Below are 18,164 nucleotides of genomic sequence, written 5' to 3' on the forward strand. Positions count from 1 at the left end.
AAAAGCTACCGATATAGAAATGCTGTGACCAAATTGTGTAGCCTTCAGAACCCTGATATTTATTGAGCCCACCATCAGGTGTCATGACAGAGAGGAACCATGTTCTGTAACTAAACTAATTAAACACTGATCCGAACAAAACTGCAACATGTAAACACTCCTGTCTCCTGATATTGGACTTATTTGATGGAAAGTATGACTCTTTAAGATGATATCACATAACATTTTATGTTCGGTGAGCTTTTTGTATGATTTAAAAGAAAAGTATTCTTTTCATCACAATGAATTGCATTGCCAGTGTTGACTTTTCAAAGTAACAGTGGCTATGGAAAAGTTAGACACTGATAAGCATGAGTAAAAGTATATACCCACAAATGTCCTCAATAACTGCAGTGAGTCTCTGTAATCTACTACTTCCGTCGCTGCTTGAATCATATCTAGTTACATATTCATTTTTAAGATTTGGTAATCTGTGATGTAGGAGAACAGGTCTGTGGTCTGATTGATGATCATGTTCTAAAATCCCAACAAAGTCTTATTGCAACAAAGTGGAAAGGCATGACTGGGTCGATCCAGATAAGCATCAGGACCACATTCAGTGCTGGTTCCTGTTTGTCCTTTGGGAGCGAGTGGCTCCTGAGTGTATGCCGATGCCGCCGCCGCCGCCGCCGCCACTGCTGCTAAACCTATCAGGGCACAAAGAAGAATGGGACCTTCTGCAGACAATTTGGCTCCTCTTCAGACAAAAAGAGTCCCCTCTGAACGGGGGGCCAACGTGAGAACCCACCTAGCCTGCTGAGTCTGCTTGATAGAAATTTAAAAAGCCTTTTGGTGATGACTAATTAGTTTGTGTAATCATTAACACAGAACTGCAGGGCATCTCCAGCAGAAATGAGTTTTTCCAGCATGCTGATTTAGTGAATCCTGCTGAGACGCAGGGAACCCTCGCTGGAGTTGTGTCTGCCACACAAATAAATTTGGAAATTGTGTCATTTTCCTTCCTAATCTACACCCATTTCCCCCGTTTTACGGGTATCATCCCCTGGTATAACTCACAGTATTGCAATAGATTGTCGCTGTCAGACATCACAATGTGCATTGTTCTAATGGCTGCGTCTGGCTGACAAACTGTGAATAATGCCTGAAAGACAGAGGAATGAGTCTAATCTCATGAGTAAATTATGTTCTGATGCTTGGCAGGAGGAGTGTGCAGGTATATAATTTGTCACGAGCCTAAGAAAAGCTTCTGCGACGAATATAGCTCCAACATGACATGTCCGAGGGGAGAGTTATTTGTGCATAAGCAAGGTAAGGCACATTTCTTTCTATAGCACCATTCAGATACAATTCCCAGACTTTTACAAGGAATTAAAGGGACTATATTAAAACACTGTGATTAAGAAAGGCCTCATTAATATAAAGGTAATAAAACAAGTCAAATCTATTGTTTAAGTCAGAGCGAATAATAGCATTTTAAGTCCTGATTTAAAGAAGTGTGTGTGAGCAGGTGGTTTGTACCAAATCAAAATGATCTGTGCACTCAGGGATCTATGTGTATTACAGTAAATCAATGTGTTCATGAAGAATGTACGTGTGCGCGTATCGAGAAAGACTCTGTTTCTGTTTTTATACCGGTTTCTCATCTTTTTTGCATCTTTGATTCAGAAAAGTTTTACGTTTACACTGCAATATTTTGTAAACGATGTCCGTTAACACAGAAACTACAACAAATATTGAAAACCAATGTTTTCACGTTGGAACACCAGTGGGTCCTATTGTTTGTTTGTAATGAACATTAACAATGGGAGTACACACACACTCATATGGACTCAACAGACAATGAAGTTGGATTGTTATTACAGTGACTGTCAACTTTAAAACTATCACGTCTCAGGAGAATATTGACTGGGAATCATGACACTCCGGAGGCAAACGTTGTTGTTATTGTCTATCCACTCATGGATGCGAAGAAGAATGATTTATTACGGCTGTGGTTTGCATCCACAGTCGCAGCACTTCCGCCGTCAACAAGGAGCCCGAGCTCCAAGTGTTTTCAAATGGTTGCGTTTTCCCATTTTGCACCTTGGTAGACATTTTCAGTGTCGCGTAAACCAACAACCAATAAGCAAATTGAGCTTTAGTCTCTGTTAAGGACGCACGCTGAAAAATTTCACATGTGCACATACATTTCTTTGCGCAAATGTTACTAGACAGATAGAATGTGCATGTAAAAAATATAAATATGCACAAACAGATTTCATCAGACACAAATTACGTTTGTTACATAGAAGCAAAACTCCCCACATGCATGCACGAGTCATTTTGCGACACTTGCGTTTACTTATGATTGACGCGCAGCTACCTGTGACCGAGCCGCGGCCTCCTGTCACCCCTCCCTCGGCAGATTAAAGTGAAGCCTGGAAACCATTTCATGCCCCCCCCCCCCTCTGTTAGCTCTCATAATGACAGGAAAGTGCTGTGGCCCGGCTGCCACTGAGAGCAAAGGCTTGATGGGAAACGGTATGCCTCTGCATAAATGTCTCCTTTTAGGGCTCTGTGAGCTCCGCTACACCCACACTCTGCAACCATAAATTTCTAAAAGATGAAATAGCATGCGGCTCTTATCTTTATTTACACGATATAAAGCATTTTTTTTATTTTTCTAAGTGAGGGGAAAATGGGAAAAAAAAAAAAAGTGAGCCCTGGAGTCCAGAAAGCCCTGATTTCTCATGGAGGAAATAGGTTAAACACTTTCTTACAATCCGTCTCTGTAAAAGTCTCTCATGTGCAAACCTCCAGGGCTCAATATTTCTGAATTTATAGATATTTTATCTGAGATTTGTGACATTTGGAATAGATTATTTGCAGACATGCATTGTATTCTAATGATATTAAGTACAAAAATGAATTCAGCAAGATGTCATCACCTGTAACAATGAGGTGGATTTGTGTTGCATCCTTCTGCTCGTCAAGGACAATCACCCGCATCCAGTTTGACAATCACTTGTTGATGAGGGAAGTGTCTCCTACTTCTAACCCACTCTGTAATCAGGCAATAGTTCACGCGTTGGAAACACAAGCCTGCTCATTATCAGAATGATTGCAGTGGATTGATGTCATGCATCACACAGTGAAAGAGAAAAGTTTGTTTTCTGGATAACAGAGTCTAACTGTGAGGCCGAGGCCAGTCATTTTCCCAGGGAGGGATGGTGGGGAGCTTATCCCGCTCTGGTCGACGCATAACCTCTTTTTAAATCCAAGTAAAGCAGGCCTGCAAACTCTGACACATCCAGAGTGAAAGTCAGACGACCTGACTTACAATTATTCGCTATAACCCGGGATATATTCTTATGTCTTTATTACATTCACATCACACACATATTAAGATGCTGTATTGAATTTTAATTAGTTTTAAATTACACTCATTCTTTCCTTTAACATGATTTATTGAAAGAAAAAGGAAAATAAACTTAACCTGTGTGTATGTAAGGATACATGAAGTCTATATACTTATATATATCTATGGAACCACATTATAGCTGAACCATTAAAGGAAAATAAGAATTTCTTTCATCCAAATTACATTCATATTCACTGAAACGTGAATGATAAAGGACATTTGACTCCTGACCTCAACGACAGGCACTTTTATTTATTTTTTTCAAACAAGGCAAGGCTAGAATGTTAAAACAGGACTGGGCATCTAAATTTCCAAAAAGGCAAATTGAAAAATTTACCGTTTTTAACATGATTTTTATGAGCTACTGTTGCTCTGCGTGACTTTTTCTTTCCCAGCACTTGCCTGGAAAATCATAATTAAAATCTTTCTAAATTTTAAGATCAATAAATAAGTAAATACAAATTATGTTTTTTAAGGAACTTTCTTTCTTTCCATTGTGAAACACATAGTTTGTGAGGTAGCAATTAACAGCTGTGCTAGACACAAATACTACTGTAATGAAACCCAATAAGGTGAAAACTTTGACCATTTTAGACGTAATAAAGCCAATGACTGTCAGTTTGATTAGAACGTTTTCCCAGTGGCACTCAGACGGATGTTCAAATGGATCTGAAGAGTCACATATGACCCCAGCGGTGTTGTGTGTTTAAATCTATTTGAATATTTTCCGAGAAGCTGCAAATATAAGTATAGTGAAGTCACACATACAAATACTGGAGATAAATTGTGAGGCTGTGAAGCAAGACAACCAGAATTGAAGAACACCCACACGCTGCTTCCTCCATAAATCACCAGGACACAAACATGGCTGTCAAGGAGATCCTCTTTGGTCCAAATCAAAGCTACTGCAACCTGTGTGTTTTACAGCTGCTGCTGTTGTGTTAGTCCAACAGGCTCCCAGGGTCAACACGGGGCCAAACGGCAGATAAGCACCACGGCACACCTGCACGAGCAAACCATGCACTAATTAACCGGGTGTCTTCTACTCGCCCCTGATGGATTTACATACAGCAAAGTGCTTTTTGCACTGATAAAGACACTGAACTCAGAGGTTCTGGCATCATGGAGTGTATGTGTGAAAGCGGCAAACATCGCCAAGCGCTTCGAGACCGCTAAAGCGCGTGAGTCAGCGCGATATAACAAAGTTTGTTTACGGGAGGGAACATATTGCGCAAAAGTGTTTGGCTGAAAATGAAATCTAAGCTCATCTGGCTCGGGTCCTTCCACATGGCTGCAATAATTAGCTGCTCCACTTCATCCTCATTATACTAGCAGCACCAAAACACTTTGCTCTCATTAGGGCCGAGCCATTGTCTGTCAGCAGTTTGCAACCATTTTGCCTTCCCTTTTAAAAAACAAAGAGAGGGGAGGTAAAACAGTTTACCCACAAATCTCCCCCCTGTGTGCCCACTGGTTCACTCCACTTATTCATTTGGGCAAGTAAAGACCATCTGCTCATTTTAGAGAAACTTCAGCCTCCAAACATTCACTAATGCACATTCACCAGCTCTCTTTGCCGTGAGCCAGCAGATTATTTGAGCAAACAACACGGCTGCACTGCGGCGGCCACCGCTCTGCCCCTGGCCGGACATGAATGGAAGAGCTGGACGGAGCCGGAGGAGAACGACGGGCAGCTGCTCGACAAAAATCGCCAAGATACACTTAAACACAGCGAATGAGCCAGGATTGAATAGTGAAGAATGACGGTACGAGGAGAAAACGGGATTGTTTTGCTGTGATCTCTGACCTCCCAGCTCTTACAGAGGTTTCCTCGTCACGCTGTCACAGGCACCCCCACCCGGCCCGGCCCGGCCCGGCTCGGCTCGGCCCACACTCGTGGCGTCTTTTGGCCGTCTCGCTCCATTTTGCCCTGTTTGACGGCAACACCATGTGGGGCCAAACAAACACACATTAATCTTCACTTTGTATGAATATTCAGATACAGCTGTCTGCTACAAGGAGATAGCAGCTGGTGCGCTCGGGCTTCCCGCAGATACACCGGTGCCATGCCTGGACCGGCGCTGTGGCACCAGGGCCAAGACCGGGCCCAGCCGGCCCGGGGTAAGCCTGCGCAAATCCCACCGGTGACGCCCTCCACCGTACACAGGTGGTCCGGGACTCAATAAACACCTTTAGCAGCCTGGAGCAGACGCAAGATGACACTTTCAGTATGTCGGCGATATGAGGCCTGAAACAGCAGAGTGGGTGGCACCTGATTCAAAATGAACATTTAATAAATTGGTTGATGTATATCAGCGATGAAGGCCGTTGACTGGTTGCCGGCGAGTTTTGGAGAGAGACGACCTGTATTGCTCATCGTCCTGTGTGACGTCTCAAAAAGCTTTAATGGGGCGTCGTCCAGTTTCCACACTGTGAAATATTGCTTGAGGGCTGAAGATGAACATTCAAAAGGAAGCTTAAAAGACACTACTTTAGCTCGACTGTCCATAAATAAATGGTTCACTTCGTCAACTATTTAAATGTATTAATTTTTTCTTTAATATTGTTTGGCATTTTACCTTTTTACATCTGATTTGTTTTCTGTTTCCATTTTATATAATTTTCAATATGAGTTTTACCTTGTCCGTGGTCACACATATATATATATATATATATATATATATATATATAATCTTAAAAAAGTATGTTCTAAATTCATTTCCTTATAGAGTTTCAGTTCACTTTTACCTTGTTTCAGTTATTAGGACTAAACTCAGTGGATGATTGGTAGTAAAAGTCAGGATATTCAGGAGAGCATGGTCGTTGTTGAACTGCTGGATTAAGGACGGGTTAAAAAGCAAACTAAGAGTAGAAAGCATTTCTGAGAATGTGGATGTGGAAACCAGGATTTGAGAGTGTCGTTCTGATAAAGATAACTGTGGAAGTGAAATGGCAGGTTTGGAATGAGGGCTGTAACTGGAAAAAGGTTCAGGATACCCTTACTTAAAAGTCACTTTCTTTCAATTTTAATATTTCATATGGACTATTTTGAGTTCAGAATCATATTTAGACCTGAAGCACTGTTGGAAAGGTCACACTGCTCTGACATTAGATGAGGTTAAGAGTCATAAACTGATGTGGGGAAAAAAAACAAAAAACAACAGACAGTTGTTGTAACTTTATAAACTGAGGAAGATCATGTGGATTTGTTGGGTTTCTCTTTGTAAAAAGCATCTAGAAACGACTGTGGTGTATTTCATGCTATATAAATAAAGTTGAATTGAAGTTTAACTTTCAGTCAACAACAATGACAGATCAACAATATTTACTCAAGTTGTAACTTCCCTTCTTGCCCTGCATTCTCTGTTTCCTTGTTCTGTGTTGTTCTGTTTAGATTTTTTTACTACTGTATCAATCCAAATGTCACTCACTTTGAATTGAACTAAAAATGAATGGAAACTTCAATCCTAAAAAAAAAACAGTTTGAAATCGAACTTCACTTGAGTGAGTCACACTTCTCTCCTGATGCCCGCAGACTTGCATTCAAACCGACAACCTCCACGTCTTCCGTCACAGCGAAATGTCACCGTGGGCTCAGTGAGGCATTTACATTTGCCCTTTTTAATTACTCAATCAAAGCTCATACTAATCCCATGATATTGCCATAACAAGCAACACAAATATGGCAAGCTGGTCGGAGGACAAAAGCCTGAGCCGGTGAGAGAGTTTGCGTCGTGCCCGCCCAGTGTTGCCGTACCACCCTAACTCTCCGCAGGCTGTGCCAGGCAGGGAGAGCAGCTGCCAGGCCGAACCGCCGGGCGCACATTCAGCCAGCCGTGGGGAGCCCCCACCGGCCGCCCCTCATCTGTGTAAGCACACACACACACACACACACACACACAATGCACATTTTAATTATGATCAATGTGCCAAAAGCTAATAGCCCACCTTTTTCAATCAAAGACGTTTACGGGTGACAGTGGTGCCCAAAAATCTATTCAACCGACAGTACAGGAGTTTTCCCAGTTTTTAATGCTGCTGGAGAAGATTTTTTTTTTTCTTTTTTCAGTTTTCAAAATCCCAACATGACATAAAACTTAAAAACAGCATCATTCCTGAGGGCCACTGGCCCGACAGAGGCCTTCCTCTCAGTGATTTGCATGCTCGTCATCTCCACATGTCCATGTTAATCGCACAAACCATTAACATCCCGCTTGTTTTGTCATTATCTCCGGTGAATAAGAGTGCAGTTACTGAGCCCCGGGGTCTGCGGCCATACCAGAGACTCTGTGGTTGGTTAAGTAACGGCCAAAATGCTGAGACGCATTCAGCTGCTCCTCTGATGTGAGGGGAGCTGGATCCTGTGGAGATCAGGGCTACGATATAGGCCGGAGGAACAAAACTTCACTTTCTAAGAGAGTAGATAGTTTATTTACATTGATGTTTCAAAGTGTTTGAGGATGAGCCGCTTTAACCACATTGTACCGACGCCAACTCTCACTCATCTTGGTCTCAGTAGTCGCTTCTGGTTGATTTCCTAATGTTTATCACATTATGAGGAAATTCTTGTTGCTGGTGAAACTTTATTGGTCTTGTCAGAACTTTTCAATTTGACATTTTTTTTAATATTATGAGTTAATATTTGGTTTATTTTATATATGACCTTTCATTTACCAGGTAGGTCAACTGAGAATCAGAAGCCATTGAAGCAAGCAAGACGGAGCAACGACACTCAAAGATACATTCATTAAATACATTCATGAACAAATCGATAATAGATCAATGGGTTATACATAGGATATTGGTTGAATGGTATATCATTTGCTGAAAACTAAAATAAGGCATGACAAAAGGAGGTACAGGCTTTAAGTGTGACCAGACTGATGAATCTATTTGAAGGTTGACTATTTGTGTTGTGAATATTAAGAAGGACTGGGAGGGGACAGAGGATTATTGTAAATGCAATAAAATGCAATAAAAGCAGTGGGTTTGTCTGTCTGTCCACTTTGTCAGGGACAGGAACCAATGATAATAATGCATTGGTTTTATATCGGTGTTTTTTTTTAGGAGACTCTAAGCGCTTTACATTGCACTATTCATTCACTCCATACTCAGTGGTGGTAAGCTACATATGTAGCCGCAGCTGCCAAATACAGAAGGCATTAAAGAGCGAGTTCAAGTTCGACCGCCTACTTTAATAAACATATTGAAACAACCATCGCAAATAAGTCTGGACCCAAACCTTGTGAATAAATGACAGTGACATATCAAGCGGAAACTTTCAGGTCTGGCTACAAAAAGAGTTTATTGATAATATAAGTCATTTGAATCTGGTAGAAATAAATTGGGAGTGATTTTTAGTCAAATCGCAAATAATAAAAGCACTACTGTAACTCAGAAGTAGTTTTTAGATACTGCACTTTTACAGATACTGCATGTAATTTACTAATGCTGGAGTGCAATTTTATCTATGTAATCCACTGCTTAATAGTTCATTTGACAAATGTGTTTTGAACTTTGCCTTCTCAATATTCTGAGAAGATAAAAATAGTAAATCCCCGTATCTGAAAAGACGATCTCAGTTTCACACGCCAACAATAACCTCTATGAACAATTTCAGAAAGGTTTTCATCCTCATCACAGCACAGAAAAAAGCCCTGGTGAAAATCACACACCTTTTACCAAATATCAAATATCAAACACACCTCCTGGACAAGTCATAGTCAGTCTAGTCGCACTCAGTTCATACAGATAGATACAATCTTTTACATCCCAGCCATCTCCTTTCTCCTTTGGTGTCCCACAGGGCTCGTTCCTGAGCCCATCCTCTTCGTCATCCATCTCCTACCCCTTGGCAATATTTTCCATAAATATTTTCCATACCATTTAATTGCTATGCAGATGACACTCAGTTCGACTTTTTCTACCAGGCCCACCTCCCTCCCAGACCGTCTGCAGAACATCAAATCCTGGTTCTCCTTTAACTTTCTCAAACTCAACAGTGGTAAAAATGGAGGGGCTCCTCATTGGCTCCACGTCCACCCTCACAAGCGTTCAGTTTTTCCATCACCGTTCAGTGTCGTTGGGTGTCCTGAAAGACACTGATAAATAATATTTCTTAATATTATGGTATGAGTCGCGTTGGAGTATTTCTCAATCCTCTTACAACTTAACAGGAGTGAAAATGTGCAGCATTTTGCTCGTGGCAGATTTGTTTAAAGTCTATGTTCAAACCAGCTGAAAGCTGACATTCCTGAAAATTTGCTATCTCTGCATCAGCCACATTCTCATCTGCTCCGTCACCTGTCACTGGCTCTCAGTCTGGCCCGCCTGTCCCAGCTGAAGGTCATAATATGGCCGATTCCTCTGGAGAGGCCCTCCGGGTCCCCGCGCCTCACGCTGCCTGAGTAAACATGGCACAGCAGTTCATAAAGATGCTCATTGTGCGCCTGCATCTGCGTGTTGGGAGTGAATGTGGGCATACTGAGGGGTCTTCCTGAATGAGGTTTCCTGACCGCGGGGGTACGTGCATGTCGTTGGCGAGGCCGGCTGAAATATTGATGCCGTGTTTTGTTCTGGGTTTTGCTGCACTTTAGGGACCATCTGCATGGGTCCGGCTTTCTCACGTTAAATGTTAATTTTCTCCTGTCGAATTGGACCTGGCGAGAGTGGGAGAGGGTGGTGTTGTAACGTGAGAGCATGGGGGCATGGGGGGGGGGGGGGGGGGGGTCACGATTCAACAATAGGTTTTTCCTAACAGATGGAAGATTGACTGCAGGGATGCAGTTCAGGCACATAGAGCAACCTGATATCCGATTATAGTCCTCCCCTCCCTATAAATACAAAAGGGATTACATGTGGTTACATGAATAATGAAATTGAGATTATTTTGTTGACATACATCTAATTTGTTGTGGCACAGTTGGAGCTGCTGAATACTGCCCACCAGTCTGTGTCTTTGTGCCGCACTGCTCAGGTAAGACCTGCAGATCATGTTCTTCCAACAAGCCAATCAATTTAAGTTGTCTGCGGCCAAGTCCGCCACCTGAGGCCACACCGGGGAGAACTAATTGGCTGGTAGGTGCCTCTGCGGGAGGACAAATTCAAAAAGCTCACAAACAACGTTATCATTGACGCGCCACTGATCCCAGTTTGACCTCTCCAGCATTAGGAAAACCAATGTACCATGAGCTGAATGTGCTTAATCAGAAACACTCTGCCATTAATGTGTTCAAGAGCATCAACCAGCTTGCATAATAGAAAACGTGAAATAGTTCCATAGAATACTGAGGCATCTTCCCAGCCTGTGTCGTCAATCGATGGATTTAAGTGGGAAAAGTGAAATAAATAGAATGAAACATTTTAAGGTTATTTATTGGTTCTATATTCATGATATAGTGAGTGGTGCTCAATTTGATATTGGCAATATTTTACTACATAACCTAAGAAATAAAGCTAATTGAGGGATTTCTTTTCCTCGTAGTACTTTCCAACAGATTCTACTTCACATGAATAAAATATAAGGGTTTTAATTCACTCTTTAAAGTCTTAAAACTTCCCTTTAACTACACGATGGTGTTGAAACTTTGAAGTATTTTGATGAGTGCCCTTTAAAGGGTTAACAGGAGCATCCCTCCACTTTTAATAATTAACAACAGTCTATTAATTATGAACAAATCTGGAGCCAAACACTGATGTAGTGGAGGGATGGTTGCCTTGGTGCCCTCGAATGATCTGAATAACTTTGGAGTTGAGTCCACCTTTGTGGCCGGTGCCGTCCCCAGCTCAGATGATTAATAATGTAGTCTGCCACGTGTGACACGAGGGACACTTATTCATCATGTTTGTGTTTGCAGTCTATGAAATGTGCTGCGCCGGCCTAGAAAAACACACCAATCCGTCACAACTTTAGGACCAAAAGATGGTTTTTCAGCTCTGAACCTGCAGTACTTCTCCTTTATATTCTTTATTTTTGAGCGACTATTAGTAGGGAAAAGACGATTTTCACGACTGAGCATCTGTCGACGTCCGACAGTTTCTGGAGGATGTGATTCCAAGTGTGTGAAAGGGTGAAGGCCCCCCCCCCTCCTCGTCCCAGAGCATCATCGCACTTCAGATGATGCTCTGAGGAAGTCTGCAGTCGAAACACGGCAGGCAAAAACTTCTCCTTTTCTTTTATAATGTCCTCCACAATTCCATCCACCCTCTAGACTGCAGGATACAGCCTGTCCATCACAGGGCAAACACACATATACAGACAATCACACACACACTCACACCTCGGGGCAATTTACCAGTAAACCTCACATGCATGTTTGGGAGGAAACCCGTGCACATGTGGAGAGAACATGCGAACCGCAGAATGGCCCAGATGGTGTTTGAACCCCGATCTCTTTGCCGCGAGGCCAGAGCACTAGCCACCGCCGCCGCCGTCACAAAATCCGCACTCATTTCCCCTCCCATCCCCACATCGACTTCAAGGACAAAGCAAGCCGCCCAATGACAGGTGTCACGACGAAGAGATAATGACCGTTATTCACTTCGCCCGTCGGTGGTCCTAATGTTACAGCTGGCAGGTGTGTGTGTGTGTGATTACGTTAGAGATCTCAGTGGAGGGGTCGCCGAGAGCTTGGCTGCAGGTCCGGAGACCTCAGCTCCGCCAGCATCCACGCCCAGTGTGAGGAAGTGCAGGAAACAGTGTGAGGGGAAGAAGGGAAAAAAAAAAAAAAAAAGCAAAACAGAGGCAAGTAAGAGTGATCGACGCTGGAGTAGAAACTGGGCTCTCGCTGTGTCATGAGGGATTGTTGTTTGTGGCTTTTTGTTGGACTTTGCAGCCCACCCACCCTCATAATCCTGATCCTGCCTCCTCATCTCAAGGCAAAGCAGGATGCACCGCTTCCACAGGAACCACACGGCCACCTACCCCCCCCCCACACACACACACATACAAACACACACACACACACACACACACACACCGTGGATTCATCCCCCCTATGCATTTTTAATAGTAAAGTTTTAATCGTTGTTTGAAGGTGACCTATGTCGTTGCACCTTGAAGGCCCGGTGAGCTCCCGCTGCTCAGTCAAAACAATAAACTCGTCCTGCACAGTTAGGCCTCCATTTTCGGATGCTAAATCAACACAGCTGGACATCCTAAAGTTTGTGTTTATGTCTGTGAGCTACCTTTCCGACTGGAGCCTAAAAATAGCCGGGCCGCATCCTGCTGTGATGCTGATGGTGCTGTCATCTTTCCCTCCTGAAGGACACAACACTGTCTGAAGTCAGGAGCGGTAGGGAGAGCAGAGGAGGAGGAGGAGGAGGGGGAGGAGGAGGGGGAGATGGGGAGGAAACCGTGACTACCGTGTGACAAGCGCTCTGTTCCTTCCTCCCGGGCCTGAGAAACAGGAAGCGCTGCACATAAGGCATTATTGTGACGGAGAGGAAATGCAAGGTCCTCTAAAATAAGCGCTCCAATCTGGTGGTCAATGACAGGGGCCTGTCCTCCACGGCCCCGCGGAGACCCGGTCCCGGGACACCTCCTCCAGGACTTGACTGTTGAGAGCCGCGGATAGAAAACAAGTGTTCAGGTGTTGCGTAACGTGCAATGGATCCTGCAGGGTGGCATGAACTTTTTGAATAGAAGGTTTGTTTTAATCGTTGGTAGCATTAGTACATCCTGGTATTTGGCCCGTAGTGGACCGGTGACCTCTCGCCGTGTTGACTGGGCCTGGCTCCAGCACTCCGCCACCCCAGGCCGCACAAAGTGGTACTCCAGAAGATAGATGCAGATAGCGTGAAGTAAATCAGAGGATGACATGTGAAACCTTTTGTTCCCTCCTGCGCGCGGCCACATTTCAAAGGGTTAAAGAAGGCATATGGGCGTTATCCACCCCGCTTGTGTTCCGCAGAAGCCGGTTGCTAAGAGAGACACGAGGCTTTGTGTCGGGCTGCCTCCCAGTTAATTAAAATCCTACATTATCTGTTTCATGCTTTCAAATAGAACGCTCTGGAAGTCGCCCAAGCCTCCAATGTAGATAACCATAGCAATAAGATGTGATTAAAACAGAAGGGGAGACGGGGGGGGGGCATGCAGCACTGCCCTGCTGTTGTGCCTCATTTTGATCTGGAGGAACCACCTCTGATGATCCAGGAACAAGGAATGGCCGCCACCTCAAGCTGCAAATTAATTGGATCAGATTGGTTTTGGTAAAACATGGCAGGTGCTGGCCACCTGTGATCACACACAGCAGAGACCCAGGAACTCAGTTCAGGCCCGAGCCAAGTTTTGAGATTTTTTTTCTTCTTTTGTGTTATTTGACTGTCAGCAATGTTTTTGCTCAATTAGCAGCAGACCCATCAATGCCTGTGTCTGCTTTTCACAATCAATTAAGTGCGACACAAGCCGAGCTGCAATAAATCACTGAGCTTGAGCACATTATGATTTAAAGGACATGACGTGCTGCGTTTGTGGTTGTTTGTGTTCCACCAGCCAGTCATGACTCCTTGGTACTTTCTGTGACATACGGTCAAAACATATGTAAAAAAAAAAAAAGACAGAAAAAAAAGAAAGTAAAACTCAAGACTTTAAAATTCAGCTTTATCACAGAACCAAAGTTTATTTCAAATGAATGAAAACAAGTCGGGAGATTTAGAAAACAGGAAGACTGGTTACACAACAACACTCTGTATTTAAGTTAACACTGCCACAGAATCTTTGTTTTCCCCCAAACATCAATGACTTTTCAGCAGCTGCTCTGCAAAAACAAACGATTTACTGCCATCTATTGGTCACTGCAAGAAATTAAACCTCCTGACCCAGCCAAACCATTCAAAGTTACCCCGACGAACTCTGCTCTTCCTTCAATATCTGGATGAAGATGAACGGGGCGGCTCGGCTCTCTACCACCACAGGTGATCGTGTCGTCCAGGCGGAGGCGTTTTCGTTTGGCTGAGAGCTGAAGGACCTGCAGCGCTCCGCCCAGGAATCTGAGCCGGCGGCATGTGGAGGAGGATGCCTCTGCCTAGAAAGGGAAATGCTGGGGCCGACGACTCCCCATTCCCAACGCCGATGACATTTCTGACCCCGCGTGGCCTCCCGCTGTCACTCACGGGCTGAGAGACGCCAGAACACTCCTGGGCGCTCTGCTCAGGCCCTCGGACTGGAACTGGAGGCTCATCAACACCCTCGGAGGAAACCGTCGTCCCTTCGGGGTTTGGTCGATCGCCGAGAAGATCTTTGCGAGGCGATGGCGGCGGCTCCTCTGTGTCGGCCACGGGAGACTCTGGCCACGCACCGGTTTGGTCCTCGGCTGCAGGCGAGCTCTCAGGTGAAGACCGAGTGTGGAAGCGCGCCAGCAGACCCTGCTCTGTGACGGGGAATCGCTCTGCGGCAAAGTCGTGACGCTCGCTGAGGATTTGGTCCAGCTGCTTGAATTCTCTGGGCAACTCCAACATACTCTCCTGTCGGGGACGGAGGAGAGGCGAAGGCCTTGTGTCAATCAGACGTGTTCACGCACACCGGAAGTCAGAACAAATGTGAAGATGTGTATGGGGAACATGCAGACGCCACACAAACACCGGTTATTCTCACTGTTCAGGGAAAGCGCTAACCACTACCCTGTCGTGTCGCTGTGACCGCTCTCTGGCCAATAAAACCTGGAAAAATTTAAATTGAAAAAAAGTGCCCCATCTTTTTAAGAGGCAAGGTGCAAAGATTACTACTTACTTGGGCATTTCATTACCACAATGTACTGAGTGACTTTTAAAAAGAAAAACGTTTCAAAGATTTGAAACAGAAGTACCAGCAAACCAGGTGGCTTTATGATTTTAGTGTTTTATTGGCGTAATATTGATGAAGGCCCCGTTTACATGACGATTAAAGGGAAAACTCATGGTTTTTGTGTTTTGATTTCAGAAAAACATTGCGTTTACATGGCAACGTTTAGAAAACGAGGTCCGTTTACAAGGACGCAACAAAATTTAGAGTTCTTTTTTGCTTTGAAGCGGAAAACTGGTCACTCAGAGATGGCTCCTGAGGTAAAGCCGTGCAACAATGTAGCTCTAATAGTCTGACGACGCCGTGAGCATGAGAGGAGTGAATAACTGGAAACAGACTTGATTAGAACCTCACTACAAAGTACAAATACAAAAAGTATCCTGGCAGCTAAATATGACAAGTAGTTTAGTTCAGGTCTCATTAGCTTAGGTTCAGTTTCATCTGAAATGGGCCGGAACAGTAAAATGACAGCATAATAAAACTATTAATTTATACATTTGTATCCGTTTCACAGTATATCAAAAAAACTCAAGTTTAAAGTAATAACGCTTGTCCCCGCCATGCGTTGCTCACTTCTGCTTCTATGATGAGTTTCATTCTGAAACGAGGCCTTTCTAGTGTACAAATCAGAACGCGGTGGCCAATGTCCACTACTCAATGATCCTAATTTGCAGAGAGGCAGAGTGGATCCTCCATCTGCTCTCCTTGGTCCGTTTATTCCTTCACGAGTTGTTTTGGGACATTCCTCCACCCACCGTGCTGGCGTGCTCCAGCTGGTCGGGCAGGTAGTGGCTGCTGTTCAGGTAACGGTCCACCACGAGCAGGTAGTCGGTCATGAGGGCGTCCATCAGCTCCAGTCTGAGAGGCAGCAGGTGGCTCACCGACAGAACCATGGGCTTCATCAGAGCTGCGGGACAAGGTCGCGTGTACCACACTTCCTGCTCCTTCTGCAGAAGACACACACACACACACAGCACCTGTTACGCTCACGCAGCTGGGAAAATGGGATCGTCTCAGTTTGAAGATTTAGTTGCAGATAAGTAGATGACGTGAAGGAGGGACAGACGGTGGAGCAACATTGAGATGAGGACATGTCAGCTTTTCAAGGGCGCGAGCAGGACAATTTCACTGTAATGTCATGATTTGAATGATCCAAACCCTCATCCAGTTTGTGCTGTATTTCTGCAAAATGCTTTATTTAACCTGAAGACTCAAGGATCGTAAAAAATAACAATAAATAAATGTAGAAAATATATATATATATGCATTTTCTTTCAAATGAGTCTCATGAAGAAATGGATGTAAAGGTGGAATTCCCGCTGTTAAAATAATAAATTTCATTGTGCCTCAAAATGTTGTATTCAATTACGAGTTGCTCTTGCTATATATAGAAGAAACGAGTGGGCTGCACCTTGGTGAGCTTGGATTTGGTCTGAATTGATGAGAGCTGGGAAGAGGGCATCTTCAGGCGGAGGTGGAGTAACTCGTCCAGGGCACTGAGTCTGTCAGGAAGGAAGCCCCCCGTCTCCGAGCGGAAGCACAGGACGTCTGCCACCTTGCAGCGCGAGCGTTCAAACAGAAGAGAAGCAGATTGACTTTGCGTTTGTTTTCCCCCAAATCACAGCTATTGCCCCTCATTTATACCGACTGACATTTACTATTCCTTTTAATTTTTAATCATATCAATTAAATTAATTAATTAAATCAATTAATTGGTATCCTTTTTTTTTTTTCTCTTTTGGATTTTGGTCTTTTACCCACAAGTTATAAAATACTCACTGCTGTCAATCAATGTTGTTTGAGAATTTAGGGATTTATAAAATAGAATATAAATATAAAATGCTATAATGTTACACAGGATATTCAGCTCAAGGTATAAAGATGAAAGGTTTACAAGCCCGCCACCGAATTTAAACTTTCACACAAGTATGTCACTGACAGAGACGTACAAAAGCAGTCGCAAGCAAAACACACACAGCAGGTTTTCATTTCGGCCTCAAACACAAACACAACTGAGGTTCCTACATCTTTATATTTATATATATATATATATATATATATATATATATATATATATATATATATACCTGAGTATCAAAGACGTTGGTTAGCTTCACTCCGAACTGAGCTCCAAGACATCCAGCAATGGATCTGCAGTCATGAATGACCTGTACCAAATTAGATTAAAAAAAAATAAAACAACAAACATTACAGCCAGAAGAAATAATGACTATGACCAACAGCAGACTTTCCACATCAATAACCCGGCTCACCTTTAATATGTGCTGACTTTCCAGGATCATAGAAAGGCCATTATTAAACACCCAGCGCCCAAGTCGGAGGACATCAAAAATGTACACCTTGCTTGTCGTGGCAATCTGAAACGAACGAGTTCCCAAACCGTGTTAAGAAGAACAACAGACCAACAAAAAAAAAAAAAACTAAAATCCCACAAGTGATTCTCACCAGCAGCCAGCATAGTCTGCCATTTTTATACATCTCCACTCCCTCGGCGCAGACTCCGATCACTCTCTGCTTCTTGATGTGCAACACCTGAGGCGAAGAATATGAGCCTTCTAGCTGTATTTGAATTATTATTATTATTATTTTTTAAACATTTTAATCAACTTTACAGCGGGGCCAAACTTCTGGAGAAACTCATCGATGATTTCAAGGTTGACCTCCTCGTCACCGACATCTGCAACAGAAAGATCCCTTTCAATATCAAATCTTTCAAACTTGCGTCGAACAACTGATTCCTTATTCAACTCACCCAATGTTAATGTTTTCCTGTATTGCTGAGGAGGTGGAACGATCTGCTGAGGATTTCTGTCCAATACAATGCATGTTTGTAAGACAAGTTTATCTACACAGCAACATTCAGACACGAGGAAGTTCACGGTGCTTTGCAAGGAAAAATATTAAAACAAAGTGATGAAGAAAGTTTTTTATTAAGATAAAGGTAATAAAATAAGTAAAATCTAT

At 43.4% G+C, this 18,164-nt stretch overlaps 1 protein-coding gene across 1 annotated transcript; it reads right to left on the reverse strand.

Annotated features, from left to right (window-relative positions):
* Positions 1-14,302: 14,302 nt before the first annotated feature.
* On the reverse strand, positions 14,303-17,764 carry exd1 (exonuclease 3'-5' domain containing 1; the record flags this gene model as incomplete). The annotated part of the gene is made up of 6 exons (XM_080512666.1): positions 17,646-17,764; positions 17,453-17,557; positions 17,267-17,347; positions 16,591-16,734; positions 15,935-16,126; positions 14,303-14,863 (listed from the first exon to the last, which is right to left on the reverse strand). Exons 1-6 carry the CDS (start codon positions 17,676-17,678, stop codon positions 14,303-14,305), a joined length of 1,116 nt encoding a protein of 371 aa, XP_080368792.1. The 5' UTR covers positions 17,679-17,764.
* Positions 17,765-18,164: the final 400 nt, after the last annotated feature.

This window comes from Blennius ocellaris (genome assembly GCF_963422515.1).
Source record: "Blennius ocellaris genome assembly, chromosome: 17".
NCBI lineage: Eukaryota > Metazoa > Chordata > Actinopteri > Blenniiformes > Blenniidae > Blennius > Blennius ocellaris.